Raw genomic sequence first — 23,055 nt, forward strand, 5'->3', positions numbered from 1 at the left:
TGATAATTACATTGAAGAAATGAAGTTATTAACTAGTGAGAAGAATCCAAGTTCTGGCAACATGTTGTATTGGTTGTTGGAGTCAAACTGACAAATTTGAAATTAAAGTTACAATGTTCAGAAGTGGAAACTGTAGCAAAATATAGCAATTATAATTCCATATAGTACATTTCCTCAACTCATGACATATCCTGATAAGACACACAAAATAAATCTTGCATCATAGTAGTAGTTTCGTGGGTCAAGATGATAAAAATAATTTATTATGATGAAACGTCAGAATATATACGTATTAGAATTCCACTAACAGGTTGACTTCAAAATAAACGAGTCAAATTCTGTGAAATTAACAAAACATTAATTACCGGTATCAAAATTCTGGATGGTGTCGAAAGGAAAGTAAACCTGGAAATTCCCTGTCACTGATAGAGATAGTACAATAAACCCCATTAGTGCCTAAGCAATCGTGGGCTTGTCGTACTGTATATCAGTAAGCCATGCTATATGACAGTTCATGCAGTTTCTAAGACATATTTTGAATACAAACTAAAAAACAACTATAAACATTTATGGCAATAAGTTTTTAGTTAATGCGATCATTTAATTAATCGCTCATACGGTACCTTACTTTCATAGGAGAATTAACCTAACTAGATGAAAGTCGGTACCATAATTATGATAAACTTGAAACATATATTTCAGACTTAAAATATTAACTTAACCCTTTCCACAGATCTCAATATTATGTAAAGGTATAATAATTTTTTCGTTGTAATGTTCAAAATAATGATGAAAATTAAGAAAAGAATTAAGTTATGTTATGCATTTTTTCTCACATAATTTACACCAGTTGCTGTTCACACAAGTTTTTCACTTCCAAATATAGTTTCGACATTTCCCCACAATATGAACTATTTGGTATTCAGCTAAAAACAAATTTTGTCTATCTTTAACGAAGTGTACAATAATGAATTCAAATAAATCGAAAAAGTAAGAGCAAATCTCAGTAAGTTATTTCTCTGATATGAACCATATGACGTCTGACTATAATGGTTAAGAGTATGGTAATACGAAGATATTACCGGTGGCTTCAATAAATCATTTTAACTTATTACCGGAATTAGTTTTTATATATTACACAAATTTAAAATATAAGACAACCCACACTTCTATGCAACGCAGTTTAAAACATGAGTGTTGTAGTTCACCAATGTATACATACAAACAATATTTGGAAATCGTATATGAAATAAATATTTTTCATGCTATGCACTGCGTGAAATTCATATCCATAACTGTATGAACTGAAAGCCTCGGTTTAGATAATATTTGCAGCGAAGCCGCCACTGTCCATCGCAATCATACGCTTTCACGACCGGCGCTCAGCCTCCGTGCCACCCGCCCAAGCAACCGCATCATCCCCGGTCTTGGAGGCTAGCGAAGCCCGGGGTATAGAGTCCGAGGCCAGCCGAAGTTACCGACCCACATCCGATGGCCTGCCTCGCACGTCACCGAGACCGGTCCCTCACGACATGGCGGCGATCCCCCCATCACCCGCCGGAATCGAGAGCAAGCCTCGCCCGCATTCCGTTTCCACTCAGTCGACCTACACGCAACACATCTTTCACTTTTATTTTAATAATTACAAAGTAATTTGGCAAAACAGGCACAATAGAATAATAACGAATGATCATGGATTATTACAATACATCTATCAAATCTGCAAGTCAAAGGAATATTTGTCAATATCGGAAAATACGCCATCGCAATGAGCGGAACATGGTTGCCGGCTACTACAGCCGCGATCGCGGCCAACGAAATCAGACAGGCGGCCATCTTGAGCAACAACACACAAATATACGTATTTCCACACTTCTCAAATATAAAAGTTATAAAAAATATTACAAATAGTCAATATAAAACACAGAAAAACATTCGAATGAATAAACACTTCGGTAATACTGATATAAATGAAATATACCTTCACATACAATTATACCACTTCCTTCGCAACTCTTCTCTCCTAACACGTGTGATAGGACACGCGCCTTCAATGATACCAATATTATAATTGAAATTAGCTAGTTACACATTTATATTAATAAAAATAATGTACCATTTAAAGATCACATACAGTACACTTATAAAATCTAATAACCACAGTGAAATATATATGTCACTAAATAATACAGTTACATATTTTTCTTCAATTGTTCATTTCATAAATGTGCATATTATATTGGTCAACATGTTTTCTGACATTCGTAAGCTACAGTGCTCAACAGAGCACCTGATTGGCTACTGTAAGGACAAAGAAGTTATCATCTCGAGTAGCATTTAAATAACCACCCGCCATATATTGTGACTCCAACAGAATAGCCAAATTGGCTAGTCTCTTATATGAGACAACTCATCCTGCCTAAGGTATTCCGTGGTTTTCCTCAGGCGTAAGACAAATGTCGGGATGAGCCCTATAAGAAATGGGCCACGGACCTATATGCCCTTCCCCATATATATTCCACCTTCCTTATAAATTATGTATGCCCTATTTCAGATAATATTAATAGTATATTAAACATACGAGGTCACTCAATAAGACGCAAATTGAAAGGACAGGGACCCCTCAAATTGCAGTTTAGATTTCACGGCGCTTCTTCCGAAAGCCTTCACCTGCTTTGTCATCGAACAACAGATGACGGCGTCTTGCCATCCTAACGGCACACACCAGCCAACTCCTCCTCGCCCCGTTCCGTGATCAATTGATCAGTCTCAGCCCCCCTCGAGTATGTGGTACCTAAGAGGTTACGTCCAATTTCGGCTTCCCCTTCAAAATTTTCTAGAGCTCCTTCAGGGGAGCAGCGTAACCCGGAGTGAGACTAGTGGCCAACAGGCTTGGAGCTCACATATTTAGTTTTGTACAGCCCCCAACCCCTTGCAAGGACGCGTTTTGCGTACCTTTTAAATTTTCCTCCCAATTCTCCTTCGATTTTTCGATTTTTTCGATTTTTATATTGTGACACGGATTGATCAGAAGAGTCATTTAGGAGGGGAGGGGGATATGCCTCCCCCTCGATTTAAAAAAAGAATAATTGAGTAGTACTACTACTGAAGAGAAAAAGTAGTACCTAATTATGTAGCAAGCAACGGCCAGGTATTCTTCCCGCAACGAAGGTCCAGGGCACATACATGGGCTATGTTGCCTCATAAGTGGTGCCTTGTTGGTATCACTTGTGAGGTTCAGACCTGGCTTTGGACAGTTGACTAAACAACAAATGGCTATATCCACCGGAAGAAATGGTAAATGGGAGAAAAATTCGGGGCAGAAGACGATATCGGATGCCAGACGACTAAATATATAGATCATGTAGGGAGACCAAGAGAAAGGCGGAAAATAGAAAAGATTGGAGAATGCTGGATTTGCAGTGAAGGATATGATCTTGGGCATAAAAGTAAGAATGAACACATTTATTTTAATCACATTTTCAGCGTTTTGTCTTGAGTGACATACATTGTCAGCGTCTTTACATTCTAATGGGAAGTATATGTGTTCTGATCTCTCTTGCCTGTCCAGTGCTTACGACATAAATATCAAATGTGAGAACTGTAGGCTATCTATTAATATTAAAATGTTATAAACTTTTATAAAAGCTTGTGGAATAAAAGACGAGCTAATTAATGACTTTACCCAAATGAAACCAAGGCATCCCTTTACTACACATTAGTGTTTGTTACCTATAGTAAATAAAGTACAATTTTATTTTAACTGAAATTTAAATTTCTTTATCAGTAAAATTGTGTGTCCATTTGTTCGCACCTACGTCATATTAATAAGAGTATGTAAATTACTGGTACACATCGTATAAATAGGATAAGAAGTTAAAATTAGGCCTATGCGTGGAAACTGGAAGTATGTCTGTAAAGTGGAGTAAACTTTACCATAAATTCATAAAACAAGAAAAAAGTTATATCAGCCCTGTTAGTGACAGAAAATACTAAAAAAAAATGAAGAAAAAAATAATTAACTTTAAAAATATGTTCGGTGCATCTGATATCATGGTTTAATTTTCTTTTTATGATCAAGTTTAGCCCAATTTACGGTATGGAAAATACCTAATTTCATAGGAAATAGGGAACAATTTCTTGTCACCCATACAAAATTTATATATATATATATATATATATATATATATATATGGAGGAGGGGCCCGAAGGCTAGCACTGCAGTCTGAGTCGCCAAACAGTCACACTCTTGTATTTAAACAGCACGCTGCATCACAAACTTAACTCGGGCTATGGTAATGATAATATGTCAATAAAATATGACGAAATGAAACCAATGTCCAATGGCGAAAGTTATCCAGCAATTCCGCTTCAATTGGTTGAGGGAAAACCCAGGAAAAAATCAGAACCAGGATTTGAACCAAAAGTCCACTTGTTTAACAGTGAGACATGATAATCATTACTCCACAGAGGTAGGCTCTGTAAAAAGTTAAAGACGCAAAACAGTTACAATCCAGAGTGCAAAGTGGTATTAATTTTAACAATTTCATTCTCTCAATTTAATGTTAATGAAAGATTATTTACACACTTCTTTCGGTAACACACATGCTTTCTTTCTATATTTTCGAAAAGTATGTAAGACAAACCAGTAAGGCATCTGTCGGCGCAGTTGTTCAATGGAGGGAAACTAGAGCTTCTTTTCCTTTATTCTTCTGTTTTTAATCATCTTTTTTGATTTTGTCTCGTTTAGCAGATCATTATTTACACTTCTTATGTAAACCACTTCCTGTATAATCATGTAATATTTCAACTTACTGTTCCATTTACATATAAATAATTAATAAGCAAATAAATATTATGCTATCTACATTATTAATATGTAACAGACTCTCGATAACATAGCAATTAATATCGAAGTGTCAGTTGCCAAAATTTGTTATTCTTTAAATTTACAATTTAATGTCACCTGCCACATTCATATTTAATGTAGGTGCTTCTTTACTGTGGGATATATCATAATAATTCATGAATTCATTGTGATTTTACTGACTATTTGTGGAAAAATACTTATACAGTAAAACCTTGGATTATTTTGAAATCAAATAACTATGTAGGTTTTCTACATATTCTGAATAAAATAAAGTACAATTACTACAATAAACAAAATGAGTAAAACAAGTGAAATAAATTAATGACATTACTCAACTAATTAAAAATATAACCTATAGTTTCCCCAAGATAGTATGAGAGTTAGGCTAATGATAATATCGTAATTACAGTGTCAGAACACATATGCCTACTGGACCTGAGTCTAGTCATTTGTGGAAACTGAATGTAACAGTAATCTCTCATGAAGGCTGTTTGGCATACTGGAAATTCTTAGGAAGTTGAAATATGTCGACATTTCCTAATTTTAAGTGTATGAAGAAAGAGTTTTTAAAAATGTATATTTATATTGCTTGATATTATATAGGTAGGATAATGGGAAATAAGTGCAAACCCTACTCATACACGTCATATATAACTTCTGGTTTAAGTTAGTAGAAATAATTTATTTACAAGAGATAAAAATACAAATAAATTAATATCTTAAAATTTATTGAGGCACTGGAGAAGAATGTTACGCAGTCGAAGTCTCAGTTGTTCATCTCCTTCGCAGAAAATGTGTGTTGAAGAGTCTTCTACTTGAATCAATGTATCTTCATTTTGCTGAAAGAAAAATGTGTATACATAATAAATAATTTTACGTATTTTTACTCTCTCCTTATAGGCTATGTAGTGTAAGTATAATAAGATAGTAGTGAGACAAAAAAAATCGATTTCGAAATTTTTACGGAAATACGCGTTTTTAGCATCCCTGATAATGACAACATTGTTATTGACATTACACCTGTTTGTTTGTTGTATACAGTGTTCCTCCTAAATAATTGGTCAGATTTTGATAATATTCAATATCTACAAGTCAATGTACAAAAATTACGCAAATCAAATATAATAATTTTTAGTGAAATGGTGATAGGGGATTCACTGAATCCCTATAATTTTTAAAGAATTCTCAAACATTAATATTCATATATATATTTTTTATCAAATGAAAGAGCCCTTACCTTGTCATTATACACCTTGACTATGAACGACTCATAGAGGTCACTAGTGCTGAGAATGTAATCATTTAATTCAGTGGTCATGAGCACTCGGTGAAATGGGTATCAGGTAAGGAGTGTATCGGAATTGCATGTGGTGCAGAAAGAAGAGGAAGAAAGCTGCCGCAGCTTATCAGTGGAGAGTAGTCAGTAGCTGTAGATGAGATTGCTATTTCCCACACCGTTAAACATAATTACGTCGTAGCTCCTATGATAGTCAATCAATTGTGCTGTAATTTTTAGGATTCATAAATAAATGTCTAAGGAAAGCATAGAAAAAAATTCGAAATCAAAATTCTTTTTGGAAAGTGAGAAATAAAAATACTAACTTCGAAGTGACCTGTGCAAAATAGAAATTGACATCCTCAAAAGTTGGTAAGCGGAAAACTTTTTTATTTTTCACTTTGGATAGGGAGTCGAAGTTGAGAGAAATATTTAGAAAGAATGAAAATTAGTTTTAAAAGTGGTTGCTATTCAAAATCTTTACTAGTTTCCGTGTTACGACGAGTTAAACTGGCTTGATATGAGTGAATGACGAACAGTCAAGTAGGCCTACCTATCATCAGTAAAAAAAAAAATTAAAATAAAATGATGAATGAGATTATAAATACGGTAGTAGGCAAGAGAAATAAACCAAGCCTAAAGTCTTTCACTTATGCAAATAATATAATGTTATGGGGATCCAGTAAGAATGATGTAGACCAAAATTAAAAAAAAAAACTGGAAACATACAGTAGAGGAATTTGGTTTAAAAATCAATCACAATGATAATATTGAGAGAAGAGACATATCGTCGGTGAAGAAACAATACTGTGTAAGTAACAAAATGCAAATTTTACAGGGCAAACAAAAAACGTAATTTAAAAAAAAATAATCACTTCCGCAATGTGAAATTCGGCATGGCATTAGTAAATAATGCTAGAAATGTGTACGGTATCCGAAAATGAAATTATATTCCAATTTTAAGTTATTTATGTTAGTTACGTGGTATTGCACTAAATTAGTTTTCACTTAATTTTCAATGATAGAACATTTTTAAAGTGAAGAAGTGTTATAATTAAAAGAAGTAAGCAATGTTTTGGTACTCTTAATTTTATTTTTGATATTACTTAAGTTTTTTACAGAAAAATATTGTAATTGTTAAACAATATTTGGAGAGGTTTCCTGTAAAACAATCACCTTGAAAAAGATCAATATGATGTAATTATAATTATGTTTATTATTTTATGAGACGTGTTAATGAATTATAGTGTTGCTTTTAAGATTGTCATTTATGACATAAGGAAATACACCTTACTTATAAACAAAATTACACATAACCAATGTTATCATAGAATGCATGACAGTACTTTGGCAAAACACTTTTTAGTTGCTGCAAGTGATTTCAATTTGACTTTTTTTATTCTCAGTGGTTGAGAATATAATTTTTTGTAGTCACTTAGGTACTTTGTTTTCTGGGACGCCTTGGCATTACTTTCCAGTCTAAAGTGAAACGAAACTTGAAAAAAAAAAAAAAATTGTACCATCAGGACGACATTGTATTGCCCTCGGATCAGTTACAGTGGGTTCATTAGTTCCTCTTCCTGGGCGAATTGAATAATAAATCCAAAATATTTTGTCAGCATAATTTCTGAAGAAAGAATAATCTAAATGCTTAACATAGTAAGGTGTGGGTTTCTTTCTTGCTTCTCTTGTTATTGAAACATTTTAACTTGCATTCAATTGCACTGTGAACTGAGTCACACTCCATCTGAGTGCGACCCTTCTCTAGATATTTTTGGGTAATCAACACAGAAATTGCTAGACCAAGGAGGGCATTAAACATGACTGCATTTCTATTTTGGTATGTACATCCATCAGAGTACAAAATTACTGGCAGAGGATTTTCTTTTATGCAGTCAGTCAATGCATCTATGACACAACAGGCGAAAACCAATGCCACCAGTTCTGCCTGCATTTCGTCGAACCAGTAACATACGACATCATGATTTTTCAAGTTGTAAATTGTAAAGTTATGCACACATAACTTAGTCTTATAATACACAGAACTTGCCTGCATGTATGAACTATTTTGACTGCCTGGAGATCCATGGTGAATACATTGCCCAATTCCATTTCAGCATCCTCTTTATCCTTTTCTTTTTCTTTTCGAGGTTCCTTCTTCTTTCCATCATGTTGCAGCCATACATCTTCACTTTTTTTTCCCGGTTTTGTAACTACAACAGATGTCACATTGATCTTTCTTCGGGCTATAAATGCTGATGTTACTTTCCTGGAAAAGCAGGTTGAAATATCTCTGCTCAGAGAGTCAGTATTTTCATGTGCACATCTCTGTTTATACAAATCATGTACTGAATTTTGGAATGAACTATGGGCTCTAAATAAAGTTTGCTTGATGACTGTCGACAATAATGGGAAGGTAGTTTAGGGAGACTATCAAAAAATGTCCAGAGAAATTATGTACATTCTTCCTTTTTGTCCTTTTTGGCATGAGTGTGGAAAACAGTAGAAAAAGAGGACAACCCATGCTTTGAATTTTCTAACCAATACCTGATACTCCAATCTTTTATTGCAAGAGTATTCAAGAACAGTTTCTTGCACACTTGAAACTTTTCATTGCCCACATGGAAATGATACAACAAAGTACCTTTCTTCTTGACTCACTAGTATTCTTTCCAGGACGTTTTGTCGGGATTACATCCACACGACCGTTCACGTATTGTTTTTTCTGATCCCAGGTCATTTTATTCCAAGATATATAAAAAAATCTCTTTTCTTTCAGCATTCCCAATTACATTGCATTGTCTGAATTTTTATTTTTGACACATTTTGGAATTACACGATGCCCCTAGTTTCCTTGCATCCCTGTATGTGTCATGCGTTACTTTTCCAGTTTTCAGCCTTTTATACCCAACGTAGGCTCTCCCTTTCTTGCAGTTTTCACAGAATATTGTGTACACTTATTACAACGAAACTCAGTAACTAATAGTACAGAAGTATTGATGTGTCAGATAAGTGCATACAGCTCGAATTGTCGGGAAAAACGATGCTTTGCAGCACACATATTGACGTGCGTGTTTCCGTAGCATTGTTGAGAAATATTAAATTCAGTCTTTTCCTTCGATGACCCATATCAACTCATCCATATTAAATGAGCATGTATTACATTTCAATTTGTTACTGAAAGAAATGTAAAACTCCTTTAATTCAGTTTGGTTATATTAAACTATTTTCCGCCGTACACATTACTGTAAGAAGATATTTAATTGGAGGTACACAGCTCGCACACTTTGTCCATAAAATAGCCTACAGCATTCTTTTATTCTTCCGTGTTGAAATTTTTCTTATTCAGTTACGCGGTATTTCCAACAAATGTACCCTGAATGCAGTTAGGCGGTATTGCATGCAGTGTAGTTACGCGGAATTTCAGTAATATTTTCAGGAATTCAGATATGCGATATTGTTTCAACTCCTTTTTCTCACATTTACATGGTGAAATTACACTTTCCCGCGCTGTCAAATGGTGCTCGCAGTGTCAGGGATGCCAATGCACCAAAAAACAAAAAATCGTCAAAAAGTCAGTTACGCGGTATTGTTTCTTCACCGACGATATATGGAGGTAGATCAATCATTGACTCTCTACATGAAGAGAACATGAGTGGATGATGATGATAAATGAATGATAAACAAGAGGAGCCAAAAAGAGTTGAGAACTTGAAACAGATTCGAATCAGATACTGTGCAGAAAAGTATGTTTAAGTGTCCAAGGTTGGCGTCAACAATGTATCAACACAGAAGGAAAACAATTTGGAAAATAATGAGAAGTGACTTTTGCTCAACCTATAAATTTCTTCACTAATTACCAGATGAATGATGTATCCACTGGCAACTTGTTCCACCTTGGCGTCAGTAATCCCTTCCTGAGTTATTTTCTGAATAAATTCGTCAATATCCAGTGATCCCCAAGTATAATTGGTAGGTTTCTTGTTGAGGATATCTTCCACAACACGAATTCTTTTCTTACCCACGGATGTTATAGGTTTTGATTCTCCTTCCTCCAAAACCTGCACCAAATAAAAGTTGTATTATTCTTGAGCAACCCTCGTTTTACATTTTCTTGAGTTTGTTATTCCTAAATATCATTAACTTATTTATAAGAAATTAAACAGATCCAACATAAACTGCATTAACAGCTTTGAAAAATTATTTCAGTGGAAAGTCAGTTCAAAGCAAAACATATTATCTTAATTCAGTAAATGTCAGTACACATACAATAATTACTTTTACTCAATAAAATACTTAAATAAAGTTCTATGTACTTTTGTTAAACACAGAACTTCACCTTCAGAATGTGTTTGTTGTCTTTAACTTGAAGTCCTCCAGTCAGTGTTGACAGAGAGATACCAGTTCGCACTTCATTAGGCAGCAGAAATTCTGCCAGTTCTGGACTCAGCTCCACTCTTCCTTGCTTTCTCTTAAGTGGCAATGTTAGGACTTCGTCACGTTTGAATGAAATAACAGGTCTGTCTGTTTCCACAACCAAGTCAATGCGATGTGGAGCAGTAACAGGAGGTTGTGTGTAGGACTCTGGCAAAACCAGTGTTCCAGGTTTGAGATCTCGTATTAGCTTGTTTGCTTGTGTGAAGTTGAGACTGGTATCAATAGGGCAATGCACTGCTTTCATCGCCAGAGGTTGAAATGGGGCCAATGCTTCGAGATAAGGAAAATCTGGCTCTGAAAAAAAAATATGCTGTTACAATTATACATATTATGTCTTGTGTCATTGTCTTCATTAACCCTCGAAGCTTCGCTGCTCTAGAATTTCATGCTACTTATGTTTTTTTTTTTTGATCCTAGGAATATTTGTTGTTAATAATTATGATATTTTACAGCTTTCTGGATTTTTACATACAGTATAAGCAAATTGCACCTAGATTTACTCACTATGTTTAAACAATTAATTAGTTTAATGGCAAACTATTCTGTATCTGTGTTCTTATTTTTTTCAGTCATCAGAGAACACATTCAGTCTCCTTGAAATAAAACATAAAAAGGAAATTGTTATTGCATCAAGTGTTGATTATTATGTTTAGACAATTAATTAAATCTCATCGCTTGCTGCAGTAGAAAGAACAAGAAACTAATTTTACAAATACAAATAATTACTCTTGAACCTACAACATTTTACCCATAGCCTACATGGCAGATTATGCTATATTTGTTTCATTTGTTACTTTTCAAAGAACACGTTTACTTCGCTTACAACAAAACACTAACACTGCAAAATAATTCTAACTAGAAAATAAAGACGTGTTCTATAGCTGGGACCATCCACGAAAAAAAATCAATATATAATTATGAAATAATCATTTTAATTGTAAAGAAAACTAAAATAACCAAGGACAGCATATCTAGTTACTGGAACGTTTTGGAGTATATGGATGTAGATATCAAAATAAAAGATGGTGTGGGGTCAGAAAAGACCCCAGGTAAGTGTCGAGGATTAAGCTACTTTCAGTTTAAACAACGAAATACAGAATTCAGATCTTTATAGTTATTAAATTAATAATACCTGTATAATTTGTACTAACTTGTTTATAAAATACTAAATTCAATAGAAAAAGTAATAGCAACAATACAGAAGAAGTGTAGATTGGATTTCTTCATTTCTGGTGATGTAATATAGAGGGTGTATGCAAACTGGTGTCAAATATTTTGGGGATGTATTCCTAACAAAACATTAAAAAAGCTTTCATATAAACAAGATTCTGGAATTGCTTAGTTTCAGAGTTACGCTACTTTATTACTAACAAACAAGCTCATAGTACAAGTGATACTATTAAGCAACTTATTGAAAAAAAAAAAATCTTATAACAATTGCTCAAAGTGGCATCCTCCTACATTGATGCATCCCCTGAGCCTGTGTTCCAAGCATTAGGTACAGACAATAATTATTTTGGTTTCTTGTTGTCACGGGAAGATTCACACAGAACTCGCTGATATGCATTTCATTTATGAAAGGGCAATTGAAAAGTCAAAATAAAATACACAATGTCAGCTAGCCCCATACTATGTTTATGAGAATTCAACAACATTTGCAGGAAAAGGTAGTCTGTAACCAAACTTCGGAAAGATGGTCTTGAGTTCGAAGCTAGCTGGCTACACTGACAACATATATTAAGGCTTGTAACTATCAAACGGATCATTTCTGGATGAGGGTTTCTATATGGAAATTGTTCATTTTGATCACCTCTATTACCCTTAAATCATCCGGTATAATATAAATAATTTAAAAAAATTACAATTGAAATGAAGCAGTGTTTTCTTCAGAAACTTTGCTTTGTATAAAATCCATATAATATAATATATATCAGTCCCCTAACTGCCCATTGTGCAACTCAAACCAAGAAATGGATTCGGAACACCTCAAAATCTGTGCTTCAGTGGCTGCCCATGATAATATCTTTGAAAAATATTGGAGTGCAAGAGGTCAAATCACTTTATTGTCAAATGCCTGGCATTAGAAAACAACAACAACATGTAATATAATATACATATTATGTACAACATCGTGGCATTTTTTCTGCATTCTAAATTGACAAAAATTCTATGACTGCTCTACACTTCTCTATTCTAACACCCTTGAGTTTTGAGATCATCATTGGAAGAAGAGAAGACGTGAACTGATCACAGAGTCCAGTTTATGGTATACAGCTTAAGAAACAAAATAATGCTCTATTCCATCTATACAGAACTCCAGTTTGTGATAATGGAATAACTGGAAAAGTGACCAATATGGCGATATGTCAAAAGAAACCTAACTAAAAACTGCTTACAAAAGTGTATCATTTCATAAATATATGTAATTTGGTATAATTTCATTTCACTCACCTGTGAACACAACTGTATTGAGTGCACTGGAACCCCAGAGCTCTACAAAATGGACAGCATCTCCAAACCGAAGACTAGGATGTCCACAGAAAACTACACACGGCTGACGATAGTCTGTGCTGAATCCTTCAGTGTAGATATGCTTGAAGTGTTTCAGACGACCATTGCGTACTAAAAAGGCATGAGGAAATGGTTCTTCAGGCAAGTACACTTTGTTCTGTTTTGCTGTCGACAACCACTCTGCCAGGATATTTGAATATGCCAGAGAAGTGTCTGCGACAGGAGATATAAAGAACATGGGGACTGTTGTCATCCCTGAGTTATCCAGATGACTTGAGAGGCATTCAAATAAATCATATACCACTCCAGAGGGATAGCACGGAATGAGAACACTACCACCACACCTCAGTGTTGTGGCTACTGTCATACATAACTCTCCCAACATTGAATCAGGATTTGCAGTTGGAGTTTGAGTGAGACCTGTCAGAATTAAGACATTGGCATTCTTGAGGGCAGTTTGATCCATCGGTCGAGGATGTGTTGTCAGTGTGGAGGATCCACTAACATAGGTGATCTTCTCATAGTGTGAAGAGATGACCCAGTTGCTGGAACCCAAACAGTAGCCAGAGCTCACTGCCATTACACCCACAGCACCATATACATCCAGCTTCTCATTGTAGCCGACCATCTGGAAGCAGAGCACAAAATAACTTGCAGACACAACACAATGCACACCTTAATGTATATAAGTGAGATTTAAAAGGATGGGAGAGAGGAGCTTAGAGTGTGTTCTTAATAAAGTACTACATGACAGTCACTTGGAAACATGAAATAAATTCCATGTGCCAATACCTAGCACAAGCTTTATGCTTCATAAAATTAACCCTACACAAGCAATAGCAATATAGAGTATTAAGGTACGGTCACACGTCGCTACTTTTGCAGTGCTGCAGTACAAAAAACTGCACAACTCTTGTACTGTGACGTGTGAACAACGGTGCAACCCAAAAAGTAGCGGCTGCCGAACCTGCTGCCCGCTACTTTTCCATGCTGCGCGCAGCTTAAAAGTAGCGACATGTGAACAGGGTTCTCAGGGTTGCAGCCGCAGCATTTTTGATATCGGTTTTGTTGAAACTTTTGCTGCGGTTGCAACCAGTGTTGCCACCCAAATGTGGCAATGATACTTTTATTGTTTGGATATATTTTAATGTTAAATGTGATGAAAATAAATTATTTGTAATAGTTATTAAATACACAACACAGTCTGAGCATAATTTCTGACGATATAATTCATTTTTTAAATTTTCCGTAGCGTAGTTCCAAACAGGAGGGTTGCCAACATTGATTACGTGAATATACTGTTGGTTATCGTTTCAGTATATAGGCGTTTTTAAAACCTTTATAGTAAAAATAATTTCAATTTCTGAATACTAGATACGACAGAAAAACAAATAATAGATAAGGAAGCTTTCACATGAGTTTCTTAATAATGCAAACATAACCACAAAATGTATATTGAGAAGTCAACACGGAGATGGAAACCTGCAGCATGACTGCGGCTGCAAAAGTAGTGCCTTGTGTGTGAACAGACTCGCAACCTCCAGTTGCAACTTTTGCAGCACTCGGGTTGCGCAGCACGAAAAGTAGCATGCAGCACGCTACTTTTGGCTTACGTGTGAACACAACATGCAACTTTTGCACCTGCAGTACAAAATTTGCACTGCAAAAGTAGCGATGTGTGACCGTACCTTTACTTGGACCTGGTTGAAGATACAAGAAGAGTAACACTCCAAAAGATATCCTAAAATTGGAAAGCATTCATAGCAGATTCCCGAACAAAGAATGGCTTCATATTTTTTTTATGAATACCTACTGTCCAACCAAAATAGAGCAGGTGCTGGTATTATATGTCCACTTTTCTCGTTTTATAAATTCTTAGGTTATGGAGTTGCATATACCTCTCAGATAGACCTAAACATTCCTTTATTTTGAGTATATTTTCTATTGCAAGATAGACGCACCTATATGTGGTCACCAAGAAGTTGAATAATGGTTTGTTCATTCATGTTCTGTTCATCTTCACCGGGATTCGAACCCAGGTTTTCAGCTCATATGATAACGCAGAATTCCTGCACGGAAATATCATACGTACTTCGGCATATCTCAATAACATGATATGCGTATATAATCACTTAGTGATTTAAGATGGCGCCCATTCCATCGGATCCCGGCCACTTAGTCACTTCTAATGAGTGCATCTCTGCACATTAGTGTGTTGGATATTGTACCACTGTCACACATCTGTGAGACAGTGCATGAGGGTTGGCCACTAAAGGGAAACTAAGAGGTGGAGCTTAAACTGAGAGGATTCAATCCGGCATCAGAAATGGAATCCGGTGTGGCTTGGTGGATAGAGCATCAGCACACAGAGCTGAAAAATCGGGTTCGAATCCCGGTGCCAGAGAGAATTTTTCTTCGCTCCATCGATCCTTCATAATATGAGCTATGGACGAAGCCAGTTGGACAAAATGTCCCACTGGGCAATGTATGCTACAGACAAAACGTCCTGTTATGAATAGGTTGTACCATTTAAAACTGTGTAAGATTACCTGAATTCTGGAAAGACTACTGTTTACAGCTCTCATATTGTATATATGCTTCCAACTACGAGGTTTTTGACTGTCACACAAGGGTGGTGGCAGAACATGAAGGTGTTCTTTCCAATGACTCGCTAGTGTAGCCTTTGGAGTCTGTTCTATGTGCTGGACAAGCTCTTCTAAGAAAAGTCTGCAAAAAGAATGCATTTAAATAGAAAAAAGTACAAATTCATACAATAAAATAAAACTATTTAGGATAATATTAAAAATTAAACCAGTAGATATACAAAGAATGAAAATATTTATTTTATTAAAATCAATCTCATAAAATAGAACATTCAAATTCCTTTAATAACTCTTATATAAATATCACAACTTAAGTATTTGCTTCTGATTGAGATTCTAGCTGATACTGTGGAGGACTAGTAACTGTGTCCGTGTGAGAGGGGTCTGCCGCAACCGCGGGGAAGAGGGTAGGTACTAAAGGTTCGGGATGGGGGTGGCCTTTCTATGACATTGACAGACAACTACCAGTTCTGAATATATATTGCGAGAGTGCAGTCAACTTGAGTTTACAGTATTCTTTACATTGTTCAATTCAGAACTTCCTTATACAGTAATTACAGTAAATCTGTGTAATTCAGTGTAGTGCGTATATCTAGTATAGGATTAGTATAGTGTAGTGTAGTGATAAAATAGTATAGGATGTGTATAGCTATAGTATAGGAATAATAGTGCGAGATTATAGAGCAGTGATATTAGCAAGAACGATAGTCTTAAACACTTTCGTTTAGTATGGCTAATAGAAAGGCAAACACAACTATTCATAGTGAAGCAAGAGAAATAATAGCTAACATCATAGAGAAGTGCGATGAGGAAAGAGTGCAAAAACATTTGAGGATTCCTTTAAATAAATCAACTGAAAGAGCGGCCGAATACACTGGAGTAGGGTATAGTACAATAAAGAAGATTAGGAAGGAACATAAGATAAGAAAAGAAAACAGTCCGGATAGACTCCTGAAATCGCCAGGAAAGAAGAGACGAATAATATCTCGTAATATACTGCATGTAGACGACTTCGACAAGTGTGTTATAAGAAATACAATACAAGACTTTTATATTCAAGAAAAGAGAGTGCCGACAATACCTAAACTTTTGACGGTAATTAAAGAAAAAATCAATTTTCCTTGGGGCAGAAAATCACTAAACAGAGTCGTGAAAAGCATGGGGTTTAGATGGAGGAAATGCCAGTCAAAACGAAAAATCTTGGTAGAAAGACCGGATATTATAGATTGGAGGGCAAACTATCTGCGTAAAATGAAGAAGTATCGAGAAGAAGGACGTGAAATTGTGTACGTAGACGAGACGTGGGTCGATAGCAATCTAACTCACCGAAGATGTTGGCAAAGTGATGACGTAATGGGAGTTCAGGACAATATGAATTCGGGGAACAGACTGATAATACTACATGCCGGAGGCGCAAGTGGTTTTCTTGCCGGTGCAGAACTAATATACAAAGCTGGCTCTACAACAGGAGACTACCATGGGCAAATGAATAGCGGCAATTTTCAAAAGTGGGTAGTTAATCAACTTATGCCAAATCTTCAGCCAAATTCTGTTGTCGTTTTAGACAATGCACCATACCATTGTATTCAGGTTGATAAAGCGCCATCACCCTATGCCCTCAAAGGGGACATGATAGAGTGGCTGAGAAAGAAAGGAGTCGAGTGCAATGAGACAATGCGTAAGAACGACCTTTATAAACTGATTCTTCCACTGAAACCAAAGGAGAAGACATACAGAATAGATAACATGTTGTGATACGTCTTCCTCCATATATGTGTGATCTAAATGCCATCGAACTCGCATGGTCGAAAATCAAGAGAATTGTAAGGGACACGAATGTTACAGGAGATTTGTCTTTAACAAAGCTGCGCGAAACTACGAAGAACGCAATACAGGAGGTAACACGACAAGATTGGGCACGTTTCTGCCACCACGTCGCCAATTTAGAAGCAGAATACTGGGAAAAGGACGGAGTAGTTCCAGATGTAATTGACCAAATATCAATCAACTTGAACACTGATAGTGATAGTGAAGCCGGGGGCAGCGATAGTGAAAATGGCAGTTCATCTTCTGAAGAATCCGAGTGAAACGCGACTCCGTCTGCATCCCACTGCAAGCCTAGGCGAAGACAAGGTAAGAGGAAATGTTTCTTGCACGCATAATAGTACGTTTACCAATAAGCTCAACTCCCCCCTCCCTCTTCGCTTCCCTCAGAAAACCTTTTCCTCACCAACAAGACCGCGGACACAGTTACAGTCCTGTACAGTATGTACATCTATTATCAGGCAGTATATCTTAGTTGTCGATATGTGTCAGAGGAAGAACAAATGTTTGTATGCATATGAAGTCTGATTAATGTATACTTTATTTTTTTTCATGGAGTGCAGTTTCATAGAAAGAACTTTGCCGACAGACCTTCTACTGCCCCCTACTAATTGATTGTCATAAATAAATGTCTTCCTTACTGTGACGGAAATCTTGTCTTCTTTTGTTAGTAACCAATCACAACCCTCGTTCAGAAGAATTGACAGGTGCCCGTCAAATCCACGTGGAGGCAGAGTTGCCGCATCCTTTCCGAATTTCAAGAATCCCGTCAGTTTAACTGCATAATTTCGAAGGTCACCAGGATTGTGGCAACTGTGCAATGTTGGAACGAGGGGACAGGATGGAATTGTCAGAGTTGTTTGTGTAGGAAGTCATAAATCTGTAAGTGGGTGTTCAAAGGAGCCACCGAACTGCACTCCTTGAAATAAAATAAGGTATATATGTAGCTAATCAGCAATGTATACAATGGAGGGAGAAGGGAACTGGCCATCCTACCCCACTATCTCCTGGCCTAGTTGTCTCATAAGTGGTGCCTTGTTGGTATCACTTGTGAGGTTCAGACCTGTCTTCGGACAGTTGACTAAACAACAACTTATTTAAGATTGTGCGAAAAACACTGCAATTGGCTATTTTAATAGATGTATTTAATACTGAATTCCCATGTCTCAATTTTATTCTCACTACTGGAGCAGAAAAATTAATTTGGACATTATGAAATACAAAGTGTATTTATTTCTCAATGCCTGTTCTGAAATAATTTCTCTACCTTTAAGCTACTTATGTAATTTATGTTAATTCATTATGGCATTTTCCCAAAAGGACTCGAATACTCAATAGTAAAACCAACATAAAAAAGAAAATAAACTTACTATTGCAAATCACAGCTCCATTATCATGATTAACATTGTTCTCAAAAGTGTTTCAGAAAGTTATACATAGTAGATTACATCAATCACCACAAATTGGCTGTACGGATAAAGAAAAACAAGAATCTTTGGATGCACTAGAAGATCATTTAAATATTGTAACTTTTATACAACAATGTGACTTTTATTTCTACCTTTAACCACACACCTGTCAACAATGTGTATTCCACTCAACACAGTAGTCGTTATTGCACTCCACACAGCGACAATGACAATACACGTGTGTTATTGAGAACAACAACAATGTACTCCTAATTTCAACTAATGTTCACAAGCACTATGTGCAAAACAAAACTGTCAGTTTTCAGATCACAGTTCGTTCGCCTTGGCTAGTTCTTCTAGCTCACTCACTCAAGTTCACTGTTCATCGAACCCAACCTTCCAGATACAGTTCACTACACATCGAACCCAAGCCTCCGGATACGTCGCACTTGCCTGGATGCTGCCACAGTTACAGACTCACTCAAGTTCACTGCACATCGAACTCAGTCCACCTCGCTGCTGTCCAAGACTTGAAGGCTGACTGAAGACTAACTAACTCTCTCGCAGCTGACTGACTTTCGTTGGCAACTCACAGTGTTATTTATTTACCACGATCGTCTAGAATGTTCTGCGTTGCAAAGCCTCTGGGCCTCCACAACAATCCACTTCTAGGTGCTTCCTTACTTCTGCTCTCTCCGCTCCGCGACCGCAGTTTTCCTTCCCCTCGCCCCATACCGTGCTACAGCGCCTACAGAATCCCGAGTTCTGCTTCCCCATGCCTTTCTTCTCGCCAGACGCGAGTGAAACTCCCCGACGCGACCAGAATATTCCAGACGGATGCCACAATATATATAATATAATAGCCATGGGAGGTCTTTCGCCAGATTAAAACTTACATACTCATATTAATTTATATCTAAAGTTTCTCTTTGTTCTGCCATATGATTTGTTTTTTCATAGGTAGGTACATGTTCAAAATGTGTACACGTTCACGCAATGACTATATGTAACAATTGCAAAACAACACAACATAATAAATTGCACTTATTCTTAGCTGAGTCACTGTGTGCTGTGAAAGACAGACTACAGATTGTTACAGATAATTGTGGGGAAGTGGATTCACCAGCCATGCAGCTTTGTTGTGTTCTCTATCTCTTTTTCCCTCATTCCCTCTCTCTTGGCATGTACTCAAAAAAAGCTGATGCCTGCAGGATAACATAAACACCAGTCAGGAGTGATGAAATAAGCTAAGCATTACGGGAATAACCTGCCATGAAGATAAGGAGAGATGAACTCGTGAGAACAGTCGAACAGACATCTTTAGTGTTTAGTTGCAAGAGATAGCTGTCTGATTGTGAATCTCACCTTCACAGATTGTTGGCTGTTATGGCCAGCGAATAGGGATTATAAAGAATGGACACTTCGCGTCGGTACCTTTGATGTAGCCGGGCTGATTTCAATGACCTTCAAGCCAGCTAAAGCATGAGATTCTGCTTTCTCCCTAGAGTTGGCGCTGACATCACACCAGCTAGCACTCGACACAGCGGAAATATAACACACATAATGAATACATCTAGGTACATTATGTACTCAAATAAAATGAATTGGTTCCATAAAATAATAAATCCGTCATTAACTGTAATGTCTAGATTCTGGAGTTCCTTTATAATGAGAGTTGAGACATTGACTCCAACAACAATTAAAATATGTAATGATTTGAAAGCGCTGAAAATGGAAAACCATATACCTATATTACATTATATACAAATATTAAACGAATTCGATACTTAATTTTATAATGTATTATATTATTTTATAATATAATTTATGATATCTGAAATATAAAATATTATTATTACAACTAGTTTGTCACTGAGAAATAAGGAAAAGCTGTTAACTTGAATTTATTTGAAGCAAAACGTTACTGGATTATGCAATAAGGTAGGTGATGTTTGGATCCTGTGTCTTAATTCTATTCTCAATTATTATCTTAGCGTATGCTCGATTACACTAACCTCTAGCACTTGAAAGTGGGACTAAACGCTGCGCACAGAGAAACAAAACACAGGAAAATTCGCTCAGTGTCCATTCTTTATAATCCCTATTCGCTGTTATGGCTAGTTCGCATACTTTACTGTGGTCCCTATCCTAATCAACTGATGAATTAGGGCTAGGCCTATCTATGTTTTTAGACTAAGCTGAGTTAATTGCTTACTATATATGCTAGAATATTCAATGAATTCTGTGAATTTTTTTTTTATTATTCCACATCTCAAAGGTACAATGCTGATGTAAGACCTATATAGAATACAAAAAATGAAATGAAAACAACATACCATAGAATGAAAATCTGTATTCTGAATCTGTTCTTCTCTGTCATTATTCTTCACTTTCTGCATAAAAGCAGATATGGAAGAAAGTAGGTACTCAAATTCTGTTTTCCTTTCATAATTTCTACGACTATGACACTGGTAAAAGGCATTAAAAACTAATTACAGGCCTACCTTCCTATCTGAAGTGTCGGTTCTGTAGCATATACAACACCAGCAAATCCAGTTCCTTCTGTGATGAAGGGTAGAGCCAGCATACACAAGTAATTGGAAATAAGGATGACGTCTACTTCGGAGAAGTCGATTATTTTGGGTTGAGGTGGGAAAAATTCAGGAGCAGAGTCAACAAACACCCGACCACAACATTCCTTTAACTCCTGTAGAGAAAGTAAAATTAATTTTTAAACGCATCCAATATTAGAGGCCTGTTTCTGTCTCCCAACCTGCGCTGTCTCAAGTGAGACTGTCTCCGTAGTATCAGACACTTAAAGAGGCAAGCCTACACATGGTGAGATTTGTCTCTGAGACCTGTAGGACAGGCAGGTCTCATCGTTTGTAGCTCCCGATTATTATTTAGGCCTACTTAAACTAATTATATCTAGAATTACATTTATGCCCTGAAAAAGAAGTTAAGTTCAATGGAATAGCACAATAGCAACAAATTTCTTGCTTCTAGCTTTGACTTGTTTCCCGTTTTACCATAACCGAAATCTACATGCATAACAATCATAACAGTAGATTAAAAAAGAAATTGAAAATCGTTGAATTTATAAGGTAGGCCTATTTTTCTTTTAAGGAAATGAAGTTTAATACTTAGGGCGGTGGACCCTTAAGGCGATATACCTACTTCAGTGAGCCACAGTACAGCAGCATTTTCGTAATGGAAGAATATTTTCCCTGGACCACAAATACAATACAATCACCTGAACTTCAGTACGCTAGTTTCTCCAAAAGGTACTTACTCCTTCCAATTGTGGGTCAGACACGTCACGTGGCATCCATCCTGGTAGATTATTTAATCTGGCACTTGGAACTAAGGGCAGGGGTAAAAAATTGAGTACTGTTTGTGTTGACAATCCACAGTCTAACATTAACGTTATTTCTTTAAATCGAAGAACGTAACATGGCCTGTTCGGATCACTGCTAAGGCAATACTGAAACAAACCAAAGTAATCATCACCAATTTGTAAATGCTTCTAACGTGAAATGGTTCAAATACTGAGATAAGAAAAGACCATTATCTGGCAAAACGATATACTGGCACAACTATTTCCACTTCTATATTCCTACTTTTTACTTTTACTTACGACTGTTACTTACTAGTTTCATCTCTTTTTTTTTTTTTTTACGAATCATATAATTGCAAAACACAGCTTTGGTAGGGAGTGCAGTTCATGCAACAGCTTGGACAAGTTGGACGATTGTCATCAAAAACCGGCATCAACACTACAACTTAACCTATAAATAATACCGTAAGCAACGAATAATACATTCACCGCAGAAGCATATCAAACACGATTCGGGTTGATCCGTGGGGTTTCGTAAAGTTCCGGCCTAATTTCTTTGACAGTTCGGCTTCAATGGTCGCGTTCAGCCGGGACAGCGCCAATCACACACAGAGGCGCCAACACAGTGATTTTTGAGTGACAGCAGCTGTGGTGAGGTGCTGAACTACCGAACTACCCGATTCCATTCCGCTCTTTACAAAATTATGTTATTGGTTCGGCTTGTATGACGTTACAAAATGTGGGTTATAGCTGGTATAAGTATTACAGACATGTGGTGTTTATAAACA

The 23,055-nt window shown here is 36.4% G+C and overlaps 2 protein-coding genes across 5 annotated transcripts in view; both read right to left on the reverse strand.

Annotated features, from left to right (window-relative positions):
• LOC138696701 (nucleolar transcription factor 1-A-like) overlaps window positions 1-2,078 on the reverse strand; it is a 28,532-nt gene extending 26,454 nt beyond the window's left edge. Inside the window, exon 1 of one of the 4 annotated variants that reach the window (XM_069822006.1) lies at window positions 1,982-2,078. Coding sequence is in view for 1 of the 4 variants with exons in the window: in XM_069822005.1 (XP_069678106.1) it covers window positions 624-634 (11 nt within the window). In the remaining 3 variants the exon portion in view is untranslated. Of the gene's footprint in view, window positions 1-623; window positions 650-1,222; window positions 1,748-1,981 lie in introns of those variants that run through there. The other 3 variants (XM_069822007.1, XM_069822008.1, XM_069822005.1) reach the window with 3 other exon arrangements.
• A 3,453-nt stretch (window positions 2,079-5,531) lies between these two features.
• Window positions 5,532-22,766, reverse strand: IntS9 (integrator complex subunit 9). Its single transcript, XM_069822009.1, has 8 exons — window positions 22,581-22,766; window positions 22,223-22,414; window positions 21,435-21,637; window positions 15,644-15,821; window positions 13,035-13,722; window positions 10,486-10,877; window positions 10,007-10,207; window positions 5,532-5,709 (listed from the first exon to the last, which is right to left on the reverse strand). Exons 1-8 carry the CDS (start codon window positions 22,614-22,616, stop codon window positions 5,590-5,592), a joined length of 2,010 nt encoding a protein of 669 aa, XP_069678110.1. The 5' UTR covers window positions 22,617-22,766; the 3' UTR covers window positions 5,532-5,589.
• Between the last annotated feature and the right edge of the window lie 289 nt (window positions 22,767-23,055).

Source organism: Periplaneta americana, chromosome 3 (assembly GCF_040183065.1).
Source record: "Periplaneta americana isolate PAMFEO1 chromosome 3, P.americana_PAMFEO1_priV1, whole genome shotgun sequence".
Lineage (NCBI taxonomy): Eukaryota > Metazoa > Arthropoda > Insecta > Blattodea > Blattidae > Periplaneta > Periplaneta americana.

What these genes read in the sequence shown, in the direction of transcription:
- IntS9 (XM_069822009.1), bottom strand. Translation starts at nt 22,616, where the DNA reads ATGATTCGTAAAAAAAAAAAAAAAGAGATGAAACTA. An exon ending in CCGACACTTCAGATAGGAAG is followed by an intron (nt 15,822 to 21,434) that starts GTAGGCCTGTAA and finishes TTCTTTTTGCAG; the next exon opens with ACTTTTCTTAGAAGAGCTTG. An exon ending in CAATACAGTTGTGTTCACAG is followed by an intron (nt 10,878 to 13,034) that starts GTGAGTGAAATG and finishes TTTTTTTTTCAG; the next exon opens with AGCCAGATTTTCCTTATCTC.